Source organism: Mauremys mutica, chromosome 17 (assembly GCF_020497125.1).
Source record: "Mauremys mutica isolate MM-2020 ecotype Southern chromosome 17, ASM2049712v1, whole genome shotgun sequence".
NCBI lineage: Eukaryota > Metazoa > Chordata > Testudines > Geoemydidae > Mauremys > Mauremys mutica.
In genome coordinates this window covers 9,930,889-9,952,030 of record NC_059088.1, presented here as the reverse complement: position 1 = coordinate 9,952,030, position 21,142 = coordinate 9,930,889, and the positions used below count along the sequence as shown (strand labels likewise).

At 50.6% G+C, this 21,142-nt stretch overlaps 2 protein-coding genes across 3 annotated transcripts in view; both read left to right on the top strand.

The window, feature by feature from the left end:
* The first annotated feature begins 1,300 nt into the window (after positions 1-1,300).
* LOC123351333 overlaps positions 1,301-21,142 on the top strand; it is a 113,441-nt gene continuing 93,599 nt past the window's right edge. Inside the window, exons 1-4 of one of the 2 annotated variants that reach the window (XM_044990607.1) lie at positions 1,301-1,366; positions 6,672-7,898; positions 9,789-11,012; positions 11,715-12,775. In XM_044990607.1, the coding sequence (XP_044846542.1) occupies positions 6,676-7,898; positions 9,789-11,012; positions 11,715-12,775 (3,508 nt within the window). In that variant the 5' untranslated portion in view covers positions 1,301-1,366; positions 6,672-6,675. Of the gene's footprint in view, positions 1,367-6,671; positions 7,899-9,788; positions 11,013-11,714; positions 14,858-21,142 lie in introns of those variants that run through there. The other variant, XM_044990605.1, reaches the window with a different exon arrangement.
* LOC123351928 (interferon-inducible GTPase 5-like) lies at positions 2,925-4,154 on the top strand. Its single transcript, XM_044991621.1, has one exon. The coding sequence runs from the start codon at positions 2,925-2,927 to the stop codon at positions 4,152-4,154; it is 1,230 nt and encodes a 409-aa protein (XP_044847556.1).

Here is a 21,142-nt window from a genome sequence, read left to right as displayed (position 1 = left end):
GGGTGGGACTCTGTAGCTCCAAGGGGAGCTGGGAGCCGGGGCAGAGCAGCGGGTCCTTCCCCAGCTGGGCCTGCCCCAGGGACTGACTGTGTGCCCAGCCCGGGGGGACTTTCTCTGGATGGACCCAGCCCCGAGCCGCAGGCACCAGGTGCCGCAGAGACCTGGGGCCAGCGCTGGGTCCGGGCTGGTAGTCGCAGGTCTCGCAGCCCCTGGGGATCTGCTCCCGGGCGGGGCACACGCCTGGGCGGGTCCTGGACAGCGATGGAGCCACCCCGCTCCCTGCAGCACAGCACAGCACCCCCTAGCGCCAGGCTGGGGCTCTGGGGCCAGCGCTGAGTGCCCAGGGGAGAGCGCCCCCCCTCAGCCTGAAATGTCCCAGATGTTGGCATGCCTGTGCCCGGCTGCAGGTCTATGGGTGTGCGGAGCCCACTGAGGGCCCTGGGAGCTGCCGCTTCTCAGCTCTGCCACAAACTAGCCCAGGGAACCAGGGGTTCAATTCTCAGAGATGGAGACATCCAACATCCGGACCATTTGGGGAAAGCCCAGCCTTGGGCGCCCCCCCCCCCCCAGGACTGCCCGTGCCTGAGCTGCCAGGAACCAGCTGCCCCTAACAAGTGGGGAAAGTCTGGGAGGGTTTTAGACACACGTGAGACTCTGCGAGACCGAGCATTGCCTCTGTCCATACCCGTGCACTCACGCACTCATTCTATCTACCCCCATACGCCTCCCTATCTAATCTATCTATCCCCAGACACCCCCTCTATCTATCTATCCCCAGACACCCCCTCTATCTATCTATCTATCTATCTATCTATCCCCACACACCCCCTCTATCTATCTATCTATCTATCCTCCAGACACACCCATCTCTCTCTCTTTTCCTCCATTTCTCTATCCATCCTTTCGCCTGTTTTGCTATTTCAGGTGCCTGGATAACATTTAGGTGTGGCTGTGGGTGCGTGCAGGGTGAGGTGGGGGGAACAGAATGAAAACCAGTCAAACGACAGCCCCTGAGTAGTGCTTTAATGAGCAGTTTTGCACCACAACTAAATTTGGCTACTTGACTGAAAGTGAATTCACTGAGCCTCTGTTCCACACGCAGCGTTTGCTTTCTTTGCTAAGGCCACCCTGACATTTTGGGGGTTCCACCCTCCAATCCCCGTGTCTGTCTAGTCCCACTCTCTGGTATATGCAGGAACTCAGAGCTGCAGCTGATTTCCAGGAAAGGGAGTGGCTTGAATTTTCTCAGGGCTGCTTTTCTCTGCAGCTTTTGTTCTCCATTTGACTGCAGAGGGAAGCAGCCAGAGCCCTGCACTGGGGTGTGTGTCGTGCTTTGCGGGGAACGTCCTGCTCGCTGGGGTGGCCGGTAAGATTTTCTGCCTAGGTCGGGGGTTAAATCGCCCCCTCTCAGCTCCCAGAGCTTCTGCCAATCACTGGATGTGGTTGCATTAACAGCTGGGTACGTTTGCGAGCTCACATGGCTCCTGAGGCCTGGTGGGGGCTGGCCCTGGGCTGGGTTTCACTGGGCCTTTCCCAGGGCCCTACTCCTTAGCCGGGGGGGGATTAGCAAAGGGCTGGTGGGTGCCCTGCTCCCAGGGGAAGCTTGAAGCACACAGGGCAGGGGGAGGAGCAGAGAGGGTTGACTAGCCCATGAGCTCACCAGGGTGGGGTATGTCTGGGCTGTGGCCCGTGTGACAGGGCCCCAGTTCTGACCGGGGCTCAGGATACTGCAATGCGGAACCGATCAGTTATGATAATTGGGGACACGGGGCCGGTGCAACCATTTAGGCATTAGGGCGCTGGGATTTGGGGGGCGCCATTTTCTTCGGCAGCGACTGCAGCGGCCGGATCTTCGGCTGCCCAGGTCGCCGCCGGCATTTAGGCGGAGGGAGCTGGGGCAGGGGGGCGCCGGGAGGGCCGCCTGCAGCAAGTGTGGGGGGGCGGCACGTAGGGGAACTCCCTGCTCCAGCTCACCCCTGCCCCGCCTCCTCCCCGAGCACGCCGTGGCCACTTCGCTTCTCCCGCCTCCCAGGCTTGCAGCGCCAATCAGCTTAGGCGCCACAAGCCTGGGAGGCAGGAGAAGTGAAGCAGCGACGGCGTCCTCGGGGTGCATGTGCAGAGCAGGGGTGAGCTGGGGCAGGGGTGGTGCCTCAGGGAGGAGGGTGGAGGGGGGGAGCTGCTGGCAGGGGGAGCCTCAGGGCGGAGGAGGGGAGCTACCACCAGGGGGGTGCCTCAGAGTGAGGACGCGGGGAGGGCGCAAGGTGGAAGTTTCGCCTAGGGCACGAAATATCCTTGCACTGGCCCTGTAGGGACAGTAGCCCTTCCAACCTCCCCACCCACCCACACCCACACCCACCCACCCACCCACCCACGCACGCACTTGGATTTGCAGTGGCATGGGATCCCCATTCACTTTTCCCCCAGGCACAGAGGCATTGGTGTTAGAAGTGGGATCCCCTAGAACTTACCCCCATCAGCTCAGGTGTCTCACCTGGGGTGGCAATGGCAGAGGCCAGCCTGCTTTGCTTCTCCCCTTCTGCCCCACACAGAGTCCCCTGCTGGGGTGGGGTGAGGAGGGAGTTAACACCCCATTCAGGTGCCCAGAACAGCTACCCCCTCAAAGCGATGGGTTCAGGCTCTCTGCAGGTTCAGGCAGCAGCCCTGCATCAGCTCAAATGTACCTAAATGTAATCACATTTTTGGAGTTTTTCTCACCAGTCACTAGGGTTAGGAAATTGCTCTCTCTCTTTTAGTAACTGAAAGCTGAGATTCTTTGGCCATCAGCTGACGGACGAAGGAATTTACATTTACAATACCTAGGCCTTAAGCCAGTCTTGAGTTCCTACTTGACCTGACGGTTTTAAGTCACCTGTTTATAATCCAACTCAGACTAATGGTGATATCCATTTCCTTCTCTGCGGCAGATGGAGTCTCTCTCAGCTCTGACGAAGGGCATTGACATTGAGTCAGACCCCAAGGGGTTTTTCAATGCAGCGCTACAGGTGTATGAAAAATTCATGGAGCTTTTCAAGGATGGAGGCCAGGTAGAGGCAGCCTCCAAAGCTCAAGAAGATCTGGAGTCTCTGGAAAACACCAAGCTCAACATTGCTGTCACGGGGGAGACGGGCTCTGGAAAATCCTCCTTCATCAACGCCCTCCGCGGTTTGCGTGCTGAAGATCAAGGTGCGGCTCAGACTGGGGTCGTAGAAACCACAACAGAGCTGACGGCTTATCCCCATCCAAGCTACCCGAACGTGATCCTGTGGGACCTGCCGGGGATCGGGGCGATGGATTTTCGACCAGAGAGATACCTCCAGAAGGTGAATTTCAGCCGCTATGACTTCTTTGTCATTGTTGCTTCAGAGCGGTTCCGATCCTGCCACGCCGACCTGGCCCGGGAGATCCAGAGGATGGAGAAGAAGTTCTATTTTGTGCGCTGCAAAGTGGATGAAGACTTGGCCAACGCAAGAAGGGCTCATCCTCAAGCCTACGTCGAAGAGAATGTTCTCCAGAGGATCAGGGAGAACGCCAGGAAATGCCTGAGAGATCAAGGAGCAATCAACCCCCAGGTCTTTCTTCTCTCCAACTGGGACTTAGGCCAGTATGATTTTCCCTTGCTGGAGGAGACTCTGGAGAAGGACCTCCCCCATCTACAGAGACTTGTGTTCCTGCTCAGCCTCCCCAACTTCTCTCCGGAAATCATAGAGAAGAAGAAATCTGCTCTGCGTGGGCACTTATGGAAAATATCCCTGGTGTCGGCTTTTATCCATGTCCTTCCCATGGGGGGTGTCTCTCTCGCCTGTGATGTTGGCCTCCTGTTGGTATCCATGATCGCCTTCTACAAACAATTCAGCCTTGACGATGACTCCTTAGCTAAGCTGGCCAGGCGGGCTGGGAAGCCTGTCGCAGAGCTCAAGGCTGTGATCGTCTCACCGCAAGGGGAAGTTCTCACCCGAGATGTATTAATGAAGAAGATTGTCCAGGTTGGGTGCGGCCTCACCCGCTCAGTCGAACGATGCTTTGGCCTCGTCCCAGTGATTAGCACCGTGGGTGCCGCCGGGTTGTCCTTTGCCACGTCCTACTCCATTCTGTCAAACTTCCTGGAGAAGGTGGCTGAGGATGCACAAAGGGTTCGCAAGAAAGCTCTGGAGTAAGATGGGAAAGTGTCAAGATCGAGAAACAGAAACGCCATCGAGCCGCGTCTGACACCTCATTCCCTAGGCCAAGAAACAGTAAAGTTAAAACTATCTGAGCTCACAGGGCTGTCGTGAGGATTAACCCATCTGTGTTTGTGAGACACTCTGTCTACTCTAGAACTATGTCTATGGATCGCTAAGCAGCAGATATAAACATGCTGCTCCCATGCCAAGCTGTTGTTTGATTATTGATTTGTACGGCTTCTCATCTGATTTGCACTGCACTGATTATTAGCCTATCCCCTGGCATGGCTGCCTTATGTTCAAATGGCTGCACACTAGGGTTGAGTGAAGAGTTGATTTTTTTGGTTCAGTGGCTGAACCAAAACAATCTTTAAAAAAAAAAATCAGTTCATTTAGAATGAAAACTGACATTTTTTTCTTGACAAAATAAAAAATATTTAAAATTAAAAAAAAATCATTTTGGGTTGAACAAAACATTTTGTTTGTCCCTAGTTGATTTTTTTTTGTTTGGTTTTGTGTCTGGGTGGTTTTTTTAACCTCTCTGCTCCCCCCTTGTTTTCAGTTAAGTAAATCTAGCTACATTTCAAAATGAAGCACCATTTGAAACCAAAGAGTCAAAGCATTTCATTCAGCAAATGTCAAAACAAACTTACTTTTTTTTCAGTTTTATTCAGCCAACATTATTTGTCATAAGAACATAAGAACGGCCGTACTGGGTCAGACCAAAGGTCCATCCAGCCCAGTATCCTGACTACCGACAGTGGCCAATGCCAGGTGTCCCAGAGGGCAATGATCAAGTGATCTCTCTCCTGCCGTCCATCTCCACCCTCTGACAAACAGAGGCTAGGGACACCATTCCTTACCCATCCTGACTAATAGCCATTTATGGACTTAACCACCATGAAATGTCCTGAATGTTGGAATTAGTTTTGGTCACTCTGGAACAGTGTTTTTCAGCAAACGTACTATTCAACTGAAAAATGTCACCCAGCTCCACTGCATATTCCTGGGACTGCGATATATAAACGATCGCAAAGAGGCTTGTGCTGCATAAACAACAGTTGACACAACGTGCAAAGCCCAAACCCACTTGTGTTCCTGGGATCAGCTTTATTGGCCAAGGGAACAGGAGTAAAACAACATAAAGATCAGCTTGGATCTCCTCCTTATGAGTGGCTGCTCCCAGGGTTCCTCCTTCAGCTTTGCTCTGCTCACACCCTAGGTCATATCTCCTCAGAGACCCACTCCAACCTCCCTTAAACCCAGATGAGTCTCCCATCTAGTGACTCAGCAAAATCCTCATATTCCTTTTCCAATAGGATCAATATTTGCTAACAGGGTGGGATGTTCAGATAAACAATGCTAGCCTGGTACACATCTCTGTCTCATAGCTAACGCTTGCAAACATCAGTTCTCTGTGTTTTCTTTGTTCTGTCATCAAGTCTCATGTAGAAATGGTTTTATAGTTGAATAAACACTTATTAAATTGGAATTAAGAATCCGTGTATCTCTGTAAACTAGGCTGGTCACTAATAAATATGCTTATTTGCAAGGATATAAATGTATCTAATTAGTAGAACTGCTTAGAAAACTAATTTCTTTCCCCATGAGAAATTTTGAATGCAAAGTATTCAAAATTTTTTGGTTGGAAAATGTTGGAAGTTTGGAACCAATTCACACAGAGCATTTTTGTTTTGAATCACCATTTATTTGAGTACTAACCGGAATTTTAATTCAATCCAAACATTTTCGTTTCCAAATTTCCTGTGGGAAAACTGACATTACTATATCAGGGAGAGGAAAGGACAGGAAGTCTTTAAATCAAAATAGAGCGTCTTCCTAAAAGATACACTCTAGCTCAGCTCTGGACTCAGTATAGAAGTAACTTGGTGAATGTATCTGGCCGGTGTTATACGGGTGGTCAGGCTGATGTTCCAGTGGTTCCTTCTGGCTTTCAGGTCTATGAATCTACAATAAGAAAAGCAAGAGCTCTTTGGGGAATGTAAGGTTTTTTCCCTCCATGAAACTGTGTGTGGGTGGGTTTTGTGTTTGGTCAAAATTTTGCATAAAAATGTTCAGGGTTTTCGTCAAAATCTGACTTTTTTCAGTGTTTTTTGTTTATTTGTTTTGACAAAAGCTTGAAAAATATTTGAAAACAGATATTTCTATTTCAATGGAGAAAACACTGGCAATAAAAACTTGCTGAAAAATTTTCTCCCACCTCTAATGCAAAACCTCTATTTCTTCACAAGCAGAGATCTCCACCACAGAGCTCTGAGTCATCTCTTTTTCTACCTCTGCTCTCTCCTGTTCATCTGAAGTGCTGATGAGTAAAGATAACTCTTGACGCATGTTATCTGTAAGCTCTGGTTTGCTATCTACTGATGTCTTACCAGCCTTACAAAGAGGCAGAAACATTTGAAGAACCGTCAGAACTCTCATTTCTGTCATCTACTGCTCCCATTTCCCCTTTCTGTTAATATTGGCTGATGTATTTTTCCTTTTCCCCAGAAAGATGGAGTTACCAAAAGGTGCGCTGGCTGGTAGATTACAGGAGCAGGATTTTAAGCTCCCCACTTTGTCCAAGGAGGATCTTGAAGAGCTACAGGCCGCCATCGACAGAGGAGATCTTTCAGCAGCAGCTTCCAAAGTTCAGGAATCCCTGGAGCTATTAAAAAATGCCAGCCTCGACATCGCCATCATGGGAGAAGTGGGTGCTGGGAAATCATCCTTCATCAATGCCATCCGGGGTTTGGAAGATGATGATGATGGTGCAGCCATGGTTGGCATGGTGGAAACGACAAAGGAGCCGATTGCATATTCTCATCCTAAACTCCCCAATGTGAGGGTGTGGGACCTACCCGGAATCGGGATTTCAAGATTCCGGCCTGACACCTACCTCCGGCTGGTCAACTTTGCCCACTATGATTTCTTCATCATCCTTGTTTCACACAGGTTCAGATCCACGCACGCTGACCTGGTCCGGGAGATCCAGAGAATGGGGAAAAAGTTCTACTTTGTGTATTCCCAGGTGGACATGGACTTGTGTAACGAGAGAAGGAAAAATAACTTCAGCCAGGAGGGTGTCCTGCAGAGAATCCGAAGTCATTGCATCGAGTCCCTGCAGAGACAAGGGGTGAGCTCCCCACAGACTTTCCTCATCTCCAGATGGGAATTCGACAAGTACGATGGTCCCCGACTGCAAGAAGCTCTGGCAGATGAAGTCGATGCTCACAAGAGGCATGTTTTCCTTCTTGCCCTACCCAGCATTTTCAGACCCATCTTCGAAAGGAAGAGGAAAGCCCTGCAGGGACAGGCCAGGGTACAAGCCCGCACCATCTCCGCCAGTCTTAGCCCGGGTCTCTCCATTGCTTGTGACGTTCCCCAGTTAATGGGATTCATGGCAAGTTACTGCAAGAGCTTTGGCTTGGATGATGACTCCCTGGTTAACCTTGCCCAGCAGGTTGGGAAGCCTGTCGTGGACTTGAGAACTGTGATAAGGTCTCCCCTAGGCAAAGAAATATCTAGTCATTTTACCCTGAATCTGCTGGCCAAGGCTAGAGCTGATTGTATGACGAGAACTGGGCGTATCCTCAGTGCGATACCATTGATCGGTGGTTTGGTGGAGGCACAGGTGGCTTTTTCGGTCACATGCACCATCCTACAGCACTTTCTGGATAATGTGGCTGAAGATGCCCAAAGGGTCCTGATCAAGGCATTGGAAGCGGAAGAGAAAAAGTGAGTGCAGCAGTTTCAGACGTTCAATAGTCCCCAGGCAGAGACTCTCAAGGGAGCTGGAGACTAGGAACCAGACTCTCTCACCTCTGGAGAAAGTTATTATGATTAATCACTTGTATGACTTGCAGACAGAGCACTGGACTGGAAATCAGGAGACGTGGAGTCTGTCCCCGGCTCTACTGCTGGTCTGCCAGTTGATCTTGGAGAAGTCACTTCCCTTCTCCGTGTCTCAGTTTCTCAATCTGTAAAGGCAGGATAATGATACTGACCTCCTTTGTAGAGCGCTTTGAGACCTGTGGATGAAAACGGCCATAGAAGAGTGAGGGATTATTATTGTCGTAGTTATTATGATTCCGGTAGCATGTAGAGACATCAGTTGTATATCAGTAAACCATGGTGCTAGGCATGATACAGACATGTAAGAAAATGTACAAAAGCAAGACAGGCCAAGAGGAAGATTGGTCTTGTGGTTAATACACTGGCCTGGAGCTCACAGGACCCCAGTCAAATGGTGGGGAAAATCTATGGGTCAGAATCTCCACCGGAGTCAACGGGCCAGACCCCCAGCCGGGGTCAATCGGCCGTAGCTCCACTGGAGTCAATGGGGCCAGATCCCAGCTGGGGTCAATGAGCCGTAGCAACATTGGAGTCAATCGGCCAGATCACAGCTGGGATCAATCGGCCGTAGCTCCATTGAGTCAATGGGGCCAGACCCCCAGCTGGGGTCAATAGGCCATAGCTCCATTGGAGTCAATCGGCCAGATCCCAGCTGGGGTCAATGGGTCATAGCTCCATTGGAGTCAATGGGATTCTCAAACATCATAAGCATTATTAATAATTATTTTATTCTGTAAAATACCAGTTTGGTGGAATTTTACATCAGAAGTGAATCTGGGCCAATGGTAACCAAAAGACCCTAGCAAGGTTTGAGATGAGGACAAAGGTCCCAGCATGCTTCAGCCTGTGTTATCTCACCAGTTCTGTGGGCTTATGGGTGCGATGAAGGCTGAAACTCCTCTCTAAGAACATAAGAACAGTCATAAAGGGTTAGAACAAAGGTCCATCCAGCCCAATAGCCTGTCTTCCAACAGTGGCCAATACCAGGTGCCCTAGAGGGAATGAACAGAACAGGCAACCATCAAGTGACCCATCCCCATTCACAGCTTCTCTCACATTTCTACTGATGTAGTGTATTATTATTAATTATTAGGGTGGATGAAAATATTTCATAGTTCTGTTTTTGATTTTCTGCTAAAAGAGTCAGATTTTTTTTTGTTAAAAAATCCATAATTGCAGAAAACCAAAATATTTTGTTTTGCAATGCCTCATGGGAGTTGTAGTTCATCACCCTCAAGTCCCCATTCTCCTCTATGGTGGGGATCCCGAGCTGGACTACATCCTTTAGGATACACTCTAGTGAGAAGTTCCTGTGATGTTCTGCTTCTTTCTATCTCCAAGAGGGGGAAGTGAAGTGTATCATGGGAAATGTAGTCTGACCAGTGAACCTGGTCTATAGCGGTAAATGGGGGCATGAGGCACCTGAACTACAACTCCCATGAGGCATCACAGCAGTATTTCCTAATCAAAATATTTGGATCATGATTTTGTGTGTGTGTGTCTATGGAAAATCGAATTTCTTTGCAGACCCCTCAAATTTTCTAACCATATTTATTAATTATGTATATTACAGTGGCACAAACATAGATCAAGATCTCATTGTGCTAGGTGCTGTACAGGGAGAGTTAACTCTTGACCTGAAAATTTAAATAGACAAAGGGTAGAAAGAGGAATAGAACCAACATCTTCTAAATCTCAGTGTGACCCACTGGGCCACAGATGGCCTGGTACAACGTGACAATGAGTACAATCTTTTCTCTTCTCTTCCCCCAGGGAGATGGATGCTACTGGAGAAGCTTCATCTGGTATATTTCAAGATCTGGACATTAAACTCCCTAGTATGTCAGAGGAGGAATTCAAAGAGCTAAAGGCCGCGGTTCAAATAGGGAGCCTTTCAGAAGTAGTTTCCAAACTGGAGCAATCAAAAAACACTAAGCTCAATATCGCCATCACGGGAGAGTCAGGATGTGGGAAATCATCCTTCATCAATGCCATGCTGGGTCTGGATGATGATGACAAAGATGCAGCCAAGGTTGATATGGCGAAAACAACAATGGAGCCAACTCCTTATCCTCATCCTAAACATCCAAACATTACCATGTGGGAACTTCCGGGAATTGGGACGCCGAGTTTCCGACCTGACAGCTACCTCCAGCAGGTCAATTTTGCCTGCTATGATTTCTTCATTATCATCTCGTCGGAGCGGTTCAAATCCACCCATGCTGACCTGGCCCAGGAGATCCACAGGGTGGAGAAGAAGTTCTTCTTTGTGCGCTCCAAGGTGGACGTAGACTTGCAAAATGAAAAAAGGAAGAAAAGCTTTAGTGAGGGGAGGATTTTGGAGAAAATCAGAGACGATTGTGTGACGAGGTTGCAGGGAGAAGGGGTGACCTCCCCGCAGGTTTTTCTTGTCTCCAGATGGGAGTTTGGCAAGTACGATTCTCCACAACTACAGGAAACTCTGGCAGATGACCTCGACTTGTTCAAGAGACATGTTTTCCTTCTTTCCCTGCCCAGCATTTCCAGACCCATCCTGGAAAGGAAGAAGAAAGCCCTGCAGGGAGAGGTCTGGAAACAAGCCCTGGTGTCCTGCACCATCTCTGCCATTCCTATCCCAGGTCACCCTGTTGTTTGTGACATTCCCCGGTTGATGGGCTGCATGGCAAGTTACCGCGAGGCTTTTGACTTGGATGATGAGTCCCTGGTTTACCTTGCCAAGATGACTGGGAAGCCCGTCGCAAACTTGAAAGCTGTGGTAAGGTCCCCTCTAACTGAAGAAATATCAAATGAGATGACGTTGAATCTGCTGGCCAAGGCTAAAGCTGATTGCATGACAAGAACAGAATGTATCCTCAGTGGGTTACGATTGACTGGTACATCTGTCGAGGCAGAGTTGTCTTTTTGGGTCACCTACACTGTCCTGCGGCGCTTTCTAGATGACATCGCTGAAGATGCCCAAACAGTCCTGACCAAGGCATTGGACGAAGAAGAGATAGTGTAAGTCTAAGATGTTCAATACTCCCTAGCAGGGACTCTCTCGGGAGCTGGAGATTGTGTGCCAAAGTCTCTCACACTCTGGAGTAAATTATTATGATTATTTATTTGTATCACAGTAGCACATAGACACCCCAATCGTAGATCAGGTGACCCATTGTGCCAGGTGCAGTGCAAATGTATCAAAATGTACACAAGGATGACAGGATGTTTGGGTTTAATGCCTGGCTTTGTCTCAGACTCCCTGGATGGCTGTGGGCAAATCACTTAAAAACCCACCGTGCCTCAGTTTCCCCGACTATAAAGTAGGGATAAAAATCCTTCTCTTTGTCTATTTACACTGGAAACTCTTTTAGGCTGGGGCTGTCCCTCACTGTGTCTGTGCAACGGGGCTCCAATCTCATCAGGGTCTGTGTGGCGCCTGCCACCATGGGGGCCCTGACCTCAGTTGGGGTTTGTGCAGCATGTGGCAGAATGGGGGCCCCAGTCTTGGGCTGGTTCTGTGCAGAGTGGCTCTGATTCTGGGGGGCATCTCTGCCCTGACAGGGCACTATTCTCAGTTGGGGTCATTTCTTTAAAGTAAATAACAAGAATAACATGTAACATTGACAGTCCCAGTTCAGTACCCTAACAACTGGACTGCAGCTGGTTGGGTGAAAGATGAGCATGACTAGCATATTTCTCTTCTCTTCCCTCCACCCCCAGGGAGATGGCGTCTACAGAAGAGGAATCGAGGAGCCTATTTCAAGATCTGGATGTTAAAGTCCCTGGTATGTCCGAGAAGGATGTTGAAGAGCTAAAGGCTGCCATTGAAACAGGGAACCTTTCGGAAGCAGCTCAAAAAGCAGAGGAGGCCCTAGAGCTGTCAAAAAACACCAAGCTCAACATCGCCATCACGGGAGAGTCGGGATCTGGGAAATCGTCCTTCATCAACGCCATGCTAGGATTAGCCGACGATGATGAAGGAGCGGCCGAGGTTGGCATCATAGAAACGACAACAGAGCCAATCGCTTATCTGCATCCCACACTCCCCAATGTGAAGATGTGGGACTTGCCTGGGATCGGGACACCAAGCTTCCGGCCTGACACCTACCTTCAACAGGTCAGCTTTGCCCGCTATGACTTCTTCATCATTGTCACTTCGAAGCGCTTCAGATCCTGTAACGCAGACCTGGCCCAGGAGATCCAGAAGATGGGGAAGAAGTTCTACTTTGTGCGCTCCAAAGTGGACGAGGACTTGAGAAACGAAAGTAGAAAAAGAAACTACGACCAGGAGACCACCTTGCAGACAATCCGAGACGACTGTGTGGAGAAGCTGAGGAGGGAAGGAGTAAATTCCCCACAGGTTTTCCTCATTTCCAGGTGGGAATTCGACCAGTACGATTCTCCTCAACTGCAGGAAACTCTGGCCAACGAACTGGACTCTCACAAGAGACACGTTTTCCTCTTGGCGCTTCCCAACATCTCAAGGCCAATCCTGGATAAGAAAAAAGAAGCCCTGAAGAACCAGATCTGGAAACGAGCCCTGAAGTCGTGCGCTATTGCGGCTGTTCCCATCCCCCACCTCTCTGTCTCATGTGACGTTGACATCCTGGTGGAATCCATGACCGAGTACTGCAAAGTCTTCGGTTTGGATGAAGAATCCCTCATTAAATTGTCCAAACAGGCCGGGAAACCCGTGTCTCAGTTGAAGGATGTGATCAAGACCCCATTGGCCAAGGAAATATCAAGAGAAGATGCTTTGGAGCTGCTGAGCAAGGTTTCAGGTAGTGCAATGAGTCAATATTACAATATTACAAAATTCAGTCAATATTTCCACTGCTTGGTCAAATCGTCTAAGCTTACTGATCTTGCCTGGGAGCAAGGGGACAAGGAGATGGGTGAAACCACGATAAAAGTTAAAAAGTACATAAGTCTCCTACCAGTGTGTGGAACCCTCCTAGCTGCAGAGACCTCATTCCTAGTCACAAACTACGCCCTGCATTTCTTTCTGGATGGCGTTGCTGAGGATGCCCATCGGGTGCTCACCCAGGCTCTGGAGGTGGCAGAGAAAAAGTCCGTTTAGTGGCACCGGGGAGGATGGTCTTGCAGTCAGAGTGTTGGAGTGTGACTCAGGAGACCTGCCTCCACCACAGCATGCCTGTGTGACCTTCATCACATCTAGTCATCTCTGTGCCTTAGTTTCCCCTGCCTATAACATGGAGAGAATCATCCTTTGTCTACTTTGTAAGCTCATTGGAGGCAGAAACTGTGTCTCCCTCTGGCGCAAAGGGGCCCTGATCTGGGTCGGGGTTGTAGAGATCTATTTATTGAAGATAATAATTTAGAGACGCTCCCACATAATGAACTGTATTACGAATGCAGGAATTTAGTGATGCGCCCTGGAAGCTGGGTTGAGAACCCAGGACAGCTGTGCACAGCAGTTCAGAAACAAACTAGAAGCTTTATTAAAGTTGTATTTCCTGTGTGTCACAGACGCACGGGACTCGTGCCCTCTCGGCTCTGTACGGTCCCTGGGGGGACCCCCCTTCAGTGTGACAGCCCTGCTCGGGGGTCCGCTCTCGGGGGTTAAGCCCTGGACTCCAGCACCTCCTGGAACCCCACCTCTCTGAGCCTTAGCACACCTGGTTCTGCCCCCTTGCTCTCTAGCCCGGAGCGACTCTCAGCCAGCGTAACACAGGAGGGTTTATTGAGCATCTGAGCTCAGCACAGGGAACTCTCAGGGCCACAGGCCTGGCCTCCCTCAGCACAGTACATCTAGATCTGTCCTGCCTCCAGCTGGCTCTGGCAGCTCTCTCCTCCTTCCCAGAAAACCCCTCCTTCCAGCTGGGCATCCGATATCACCGTCCCCCAAGTCCCATCTCTGTCCTTTGTCTTCTGTCCCAGGTAAACAGGCCTCCTGGATCTCCTCTTCTTCCAGCCTCTCCTCTCATCCGTCCTTTGTTCCCTTCTGGCTGGAACTGGCTGGTCAGGTCACCGGGGTCCTCTCCCCGCAGCCCATTGTCCTCCCACTGGCCAGAACCAGCTGTGACTATAGAGCAATTAGAGGGCTTTTCCTTCACCCTCCCACTTCTCTGGTTCCTGTCACGCAGGCAGCAGGCAGCAAACGACCAGCAGTCCCTAGTGCAGACAATGCGATGTTCATTGGAGTTAATGTCCAGCAAGCGTGATTCCAATTTCCCTTCCCCCCACCTCCTGTTTGACCCCAATTTATTGAGTAATATTCTCAGCTACACCTTAACCGATCATTTTACTGATATTTAACTAACCAATCCTAACATCCTGTAACATAATTCTGTAACCTATTGTATCCCATTACCCTGATTAACTTACACCCAGCAAAGTTAATTATACAGCAGCCAGAAACCATTAGAGAACCAGGCAGATTAACAATAGAAAAGGGAGGGCCATGAAGATAAAACAGACAGAAATGAGGGTTTGACAACCACAACCACTGAGAAGTGATTTCTTGCCACACAGGATGCTGTCAAACTAAGGCCTTGTTTACGCTGCCAGGTTACAACTTTCTCGCTCAGGGGGGTGAAAAAACACCCCCCTGAGCGCAGCAAGTTTCAGCCCTGTAACGTGCCAGTGTAGACAGGGTCTCAGTGCTGGGAGCTACAGGGGATGGGTTTTTTACAGTGCCGGGAGAGCTGTCTCCCAGGCCTGGTGCGGCGACTACACAAGCCAGGTTGCTAGTGAAGACTTGCCCTAAGTTTTCTTCAACCATGTTAAGATCTGTTTCTTTATCTGGTGGTGATGGGCACTATCAGGTCAGGATCATCTTCCTAACAGCTGGTGATAAATGAAGGGGAGGGGGTAGCTCCCTTTTATGGACACCCAGCCAGCCGGTAGCTATAAAATCCCTTTTAGTAGCTGTTCTCTACTTGCTCTACCTGTAAAGGGTTAAAAAGTCTCACTGCTACGCAAAGGTAAAAGGAAGGGAGGGGGCACCTGGCCAAAAGAGCCAATGGAAAGGCTCAAACTTTTTAAAATTGAAAAAAGACTCCCCCCGTTTGTCTGTCTGTTGTTGTTCTCCGGGGAGAGGCGGACAGGGCAGAGCTGTAAGAAGCTTGGGCCAGGTATGAAAAATCATCAGTATCATACCTAGAAACTGCTCATTTGTAACCCCAGATTTGTAAGTAGATCAGGGAATGTCTAGGAAGGTGCGATTAGGTTTATCCCTTTTATTTCTTAATGGCTTGAGGATTCCTCTGTGCTAACCCCAGGTGCTTTTCTTTTGCTTGTAACCATTAAGCTGAACCTGAAGAAAGCTATTCTGGGTGCTTAATCCTTATAGTTGTTGTTTTTTTTAAACCTAGTGATAGCCTGAGTTCCCAGATGTATTTTCTTTCTTTCTTTTTTTTTAATTATTAACATTTACCTTTTTAAGGAACAGAATTGGATTTTTGGGTCTAAGAGGTTTGTGCACATGTTGTTTAATTAGCTGGTGGCAACAGCTGATTTCCTTTGGTTTTTCTTTCTCAGCTCTTCCCCGGAGGGGAGGGGGTGAAAGGGCTTGAGGGTACCCCACAGGGAGGGATTCCCAAGTGCCCCTTCCTGGGCTCTCAAAGGGGTTCTGCTCTTGGGTGGTGGCAGCGTTTACCAAGCCAAGGTCAGAGAAAAGCTGTAACCCTGGGAGTTGAATACGAGCCTAGAGTGGCCAGTGTTAATTTTTAGAGTCTTTGTGGGCCCCACTTCCTGTGCTCAAAGTGCCAGAGTGGGGAATCAGCCTTGACACAGCCCCAAACCCCCTTATTTCAGTGTGTGTGTGTGTGTGTGTGTGTGAGGGGGTGGTTCGGGATGTGAGGATGTGACCGTTCGCTTCCCAGCGTATCGCTGCTCCTGCTGCTTAGCCGGAGGCCTTAGCCTAAGAACCAGGCCTTGAACTGTCACAGTGAGAGAAGGCCCTGACACAGACTGTGGTTTTGAGTCTTTGTTTTATACCTCTATAACTAGCTAAGTGATAAACATACACCTAAGTTCTTAAATATACACCTCTACAGGCAGGGCCTGAATAGCTATATCCTAACACTCCACCCCCTTTCTTTTCTGTTGGGATCCCAGGTATCCCTGGGAAAGCACAGGCCATAGGGCGACACATCTCCTGATCGGGCCAGGCATCGAGGTGAAATGTGCCGATGCGCCATCTGTCCCACTGCCCCTTGTGCAGTACAATGCCCGGCACCTTCTCTGGTACGGGTGTACCACCCCTATTCCAATTAGTGCTCCAGACTTCCCACTGTAGTGGGCCCGAGAAGGTTGGGTCTGGGTTGTCTAGTGCACTAGGGGGAGGGCTTACTACATTACGTATAGGTTATAATTAGTGGCCGTTCTTTAGAGGGTTGTGCCCCTCTTGACTGTTCCATATGTAACGTAACACAACTATACTTAACAATACACCAGCCGCCATGATCATCCACAGCAACACCGAGAGTCCTGACCACTGCAGTATGGTCCAGCATCTCGGACACCACCAAGAACCCTGCTCCTCCTCCTTCGATAGCGTTAAAATTCTGTCAGTGCCATCCTGACGTGTGTATTGTAAGTGTGTCCAACCATTGGCTGCTGAGGTGAGTTCCTCCTGTAATCTTTGTGTACTCTGGTCCATGTTGTGTGTCCATTGACTATCCACAGTGAAATTCAGTGCTGTCCGCACCATTTGACTACTTGGGATGGGATTGGGTAATCGGTGCTGGTTCGATTGTGCGCAGCAATGAGTTCCGCAGATCCATTTGTGCACCGTAGTCCCGATGGCAGTGCATAGCTGTGTGTAACTGTGCCAGATGCTGGTGCAATTGTCGCCCCAAGTGTTGTGTACATTCCCAGTAAACATCCCAGACCCTGTATATATCACCGCTAATGGCCCCCATTTGCAACGGGCCATTAATTCTGCCACTCCATGGCCATTGCGGACGGACACATTCAGATATTTTCTCTGGACAAACAATTACTTAACTGGATTATTGTCCATTTTACACCATTCCATTGTGGAAATACAGAAAGAACTGACAGGGATTTGTAGGGGATCTTAATGCATGACAGTCTCTGTTAGCCAGAGTCAGGCTAGCTGTAACCCAAGTAACGCGAGATTTGTAGAAGCGAGGATTGTGTGAGGCGAGTGGAAAAGAACTGTGTGAGAAGTTGTTTTTCGACCTTGTGTAGATAATACAATATGGAGACTGGCGTCTCTTAAGTGAGAAAAACAAGATATCAGGATGACCTATGTATAAACACAATGCAGCTGTTGCTTATTATTGTCTGTAACAAAAGTATAAATGCTGCTGTAATTGTTTAGCTGTTGAGAGACCTGTCTAGGAAGGGGAGACCCTATGTCCTAGTGTGCTCTCTCCCTGTTGTCGCTGCTAAACAGAATAAAGTATCTGACTCTGCTGCACCCAACCAAAAAGCGAGAACTGAGTTTTTCTCCGACAATTTGGGGGCTCGTCCGGGATGGCAATGCCTACAGAGACACAGGCAGCTGCTACGGATCATTCCCCTTCTAACCCCATGGCGCCACAAGAGAGGTATGAGACCTTTTGAAATCTCTATTGGGGTATCGGAGGAGGACTGTCCGTGGGGCCTTCTGTCCCTGTTGGGCTTACGCCATATGAACTTATTGACTGTGCAGCAAGATCAGATGCAGAGTGGTATTGGGGAATGGTTTTGCCACCCCCAACAAGGTTAGGTTGAAGCAGTACTGGAGAACTGCTTGGTTGGCCAATAAGGTAATGCATAAGGAAATGCATTAGGTATGCACCGATGCTGAGGGGTTTTTACCGCCTCAAGAGGGGTTGTCATACCGCCTCATGGTATTGGGTCTGGATGTAAGTTACAGATGCATTGTGGTATTTGGAAATAAAGGCCTTGGTGTGTGTGTGTGTACACCAGTGTGAGTGACTGTTACTGGAAGATGCCCAGAGTATTCAGCGAAGCGAAAGCTCGTGACCAGGACTACTCTAACGCAAGCCTGGTAAGTAGAAGATCTTAGAAGATCCGACCCACGGTGGGCTGACTCGGCCTGGCATCGTCCGGCGAGGAAGCTACCTGGGTCTAGGAGTGTGTGAACCCATCGTCCCTCCCCCTTTCCTTTCCATGTGAACATACTAGATCCCACTGCAATGCCTTCCCAGCCTCAGTGATATTTAATACCATCTCTGTCAGCAACTTCTGGGTCATAGAACTAAGGGCGGAAATGACATGTAACTCACCAACTCCAGCCTGTACTTGGGTTAGCTGTGCCCCAGAAATAAGGCTAGTGGCCTTTTCTAGTTGGTCCAATTTCTCATCATGTTCTTGGCTTTTAAGAATAGCCCAAATGGCTGCTGCACTATTGGCCCATCCTATAGGGATCCGGTCAGGTCCCTCTTTCAGAGGAAATAACCCAGGTCCTCTGTTGTGCTAATCTTATGGCAGCCCCTTGTGAGCAATTTGGGTCTGTAGAGGTGATCTGGAAACTGGGTAAGGGTAATGTAAATTTGACAGTCCCTAGTGTTGTATTAATTACAGTCCATCAATATCCTAATACGTATCTCTTTGGTGTAGTACTATATCACATCAGTTGGTTGTATACCTTTAACTAATCTCAGGTACTTTCAAGAGGCATTGACATTAATAGCATAGGAGGGGGTGTATTGCAATAAGATACAGGCTACATTATTAGTCACTGGAATGGTTTCAATACAAGTAAAATTTCCAGTGGCAGAACAACTCTTTGGGTATTTGTTTGATTATTCTCTCTAGCTACAGAGGGAGATGGTCCTGGCTGCAGGGAGCTGGACAATAGGTACCTGAGTGGAGCTGGGCTGGGGGAAGGCAGAGGAGCTGGGGAGCTCCTGCCTGGAAAGCCCCAGGCTGCAGCCTAGCTTTAGGCCATGAGGTACTGGGAGTTGCAGGGGGCAACCCAGGGGTAGGCAAAGGCAGCAGGTCCAGACCCCTTTGCCACTGATGAGTGGCTGATACTGCAGCCTGTCCCAGTGAACAGGGGCTAGATGGAGACTGGGCAGTAGCCAATACTGAGGCAAAGTGGGGATAGTGGGGTGGGAGGGGGAGACCCAGTTAAAGGGGCACCGGGGTCCTGGGAGGGACATGGGGGCCAGTAGCTGGAAGGCAGATCACCGGCCAGCAGAGGGCGCTCCGGACACTGGACTGAACTAATTCCCAAGGACGACAAGCAGGAGGCGCCGCAGGGGTGAGTCGGACCCCGTTACACATGGTGGAGAATGTGGGCATAGCAGTCCACCCCTGACACAAGGGGCTAGAGAAAGGATAGTGGAATTAATGCCTGGACATTGAGAAGGTGGAGAAACTGAGGCTGGGGGTGATGGATCCCTGTTACACCGGGGTCTTGTTTGCTGAGACTCCAGGCGTTGTCCAGGGGTGGGGTTTGGAGTCAGCACCCCAGTGGAAGGGGACTGATGACCCACAGGGACTGCGGGAGGTGCAATGGGCCCTCCAAGGACAGATGGCCCAGCTGGTGGAGGAACAGCGGGCCTTGCAGAAGCTCCTGCGGCAGGTGTTCAGGAGGAACCGCCAAGGGCCAAGGGAGGAGCCCTAGAGTAGAACTAGGGACTTGTTACGTCTGTGCCAGGAGCGGGCACATAAAACGGGACTGTCACTATGGGGCTGGGGGCAGGGTGCCTCACCCCAGATTGGGACAGCACCCAGTCCCTCAGACGGTGCGCTGGGTAAGGGAACCCAGGCGGCTGCGGGCGTGTTGGGCCTGTGGGAGGCGGGGCCACCTTGGCGGGACTGCCTGGCCCCAAGGAACACGACCCAGGGCAACCCAGGACGGGTTGGCCCAGGGAGGGACAATGGGAAGAAGCAGGGGGCCCGGGCAACACCGAGGCGGGGAGCCTGTTGGCGTTGCCGGGAGCTGGGCCACCTGAGGAAAGACTGCCCCCTAGTGGGGAGGGCAACGCAGCTGGAGGCAGCCGAGAGAGTGGCTGACCGGCCAGTGGGCCACCCAGGGGAGGTGGTGAAGACGGCAACTGGGACGGTGGGGACCCTGTGAGTGGGTCAGACCCTGACCATCGCCAGGAAGGTCATTGACAAGGAGACCCAAATGGACTGGGCCCAGTGGGAGGCTGGGACCCAGGTGGGGGTGGACAAGGTGACTGTGGGAACCCAGACCCGGAGTGTGGAGGGTCAGGAAGACTGCCGGGGGGACCAGGACCTGCGGGCACGGCTAGAGGCTGCGGAGCGGGCTCAGCGGATGGCACAAGCAGAGCTCCAAAAAGCCCGACAGGAGAAGGAAGCCCTGGCCTTCAAACTGAGGGACAGTGAGCAGAAGCAGGCGTGGCTGGCGGGACACCTCCGGGTCGCACAGGCCAGAAGGCCCCTTGATTCCCCGGGGTGAGGGTTTTGAGGGGGGAGGTGTGTAGCGGGGTGGCTACCCGCTCCTGCCCTTTGGGGCTTTAAAACAGCCCGGGGAAGGGGCTGTGGCTGGAGAAAGCAGCCTTTAGGCTGGGCTGATTGGGGAAGTGGCTGCAGCTGGGGCCACGCCCCAAACAGAGCTACAGGGCCTTATAAGAAGGCCAGGGAAGCCAGAAGCCCAAACAGTCTGTCTCTAGCTATAAAGGGAGAAGGGCCTGGCTGCAGGGAGCTGGACAATAGGTACCTGAGTGAAACAGGGCTGGGGAAAGGCAGAGGAGCTGGGGAGCTCCTGCCTGGAAAGCCCCAGGCTGCGGCCTAGCACAAAGCTAACAGGTACTGGGAGTTGCAGGGGGCAGCCCAGGGGGAGGCCGAGGCAGCAGGTCCAAACCCCTTTGCCAGTGATGAGTGGCTGATACTGCAGCCTGCCCCAGTGAACAGGGGCTAGATGGAGACTGGGCAGTAGCCAATACTGAGGCAAAGTGGGGATAGTGGGGTGGGAGGGGGAGACCCAGTTAAAGGGGCACCGGGGTCCTGGGAGGGACACGGGGGCCAGTAGCTGGAAGGCGGATCACCGGCCTGCAGAGGGCGCTCCGGACACTGGACTGAGCTAATTCCCAAGGACGACCAGCAGGAGGCGCCGCAGGGGTGAGTCGGACCCCATTACACCCTCGCTCCATGTTTTCCTAAGAGCCACAAAAATCAGATGCACAAAATGTCAGATCCAACTGACTGGGAGTTTATTAAAAGACAAAAGTAGT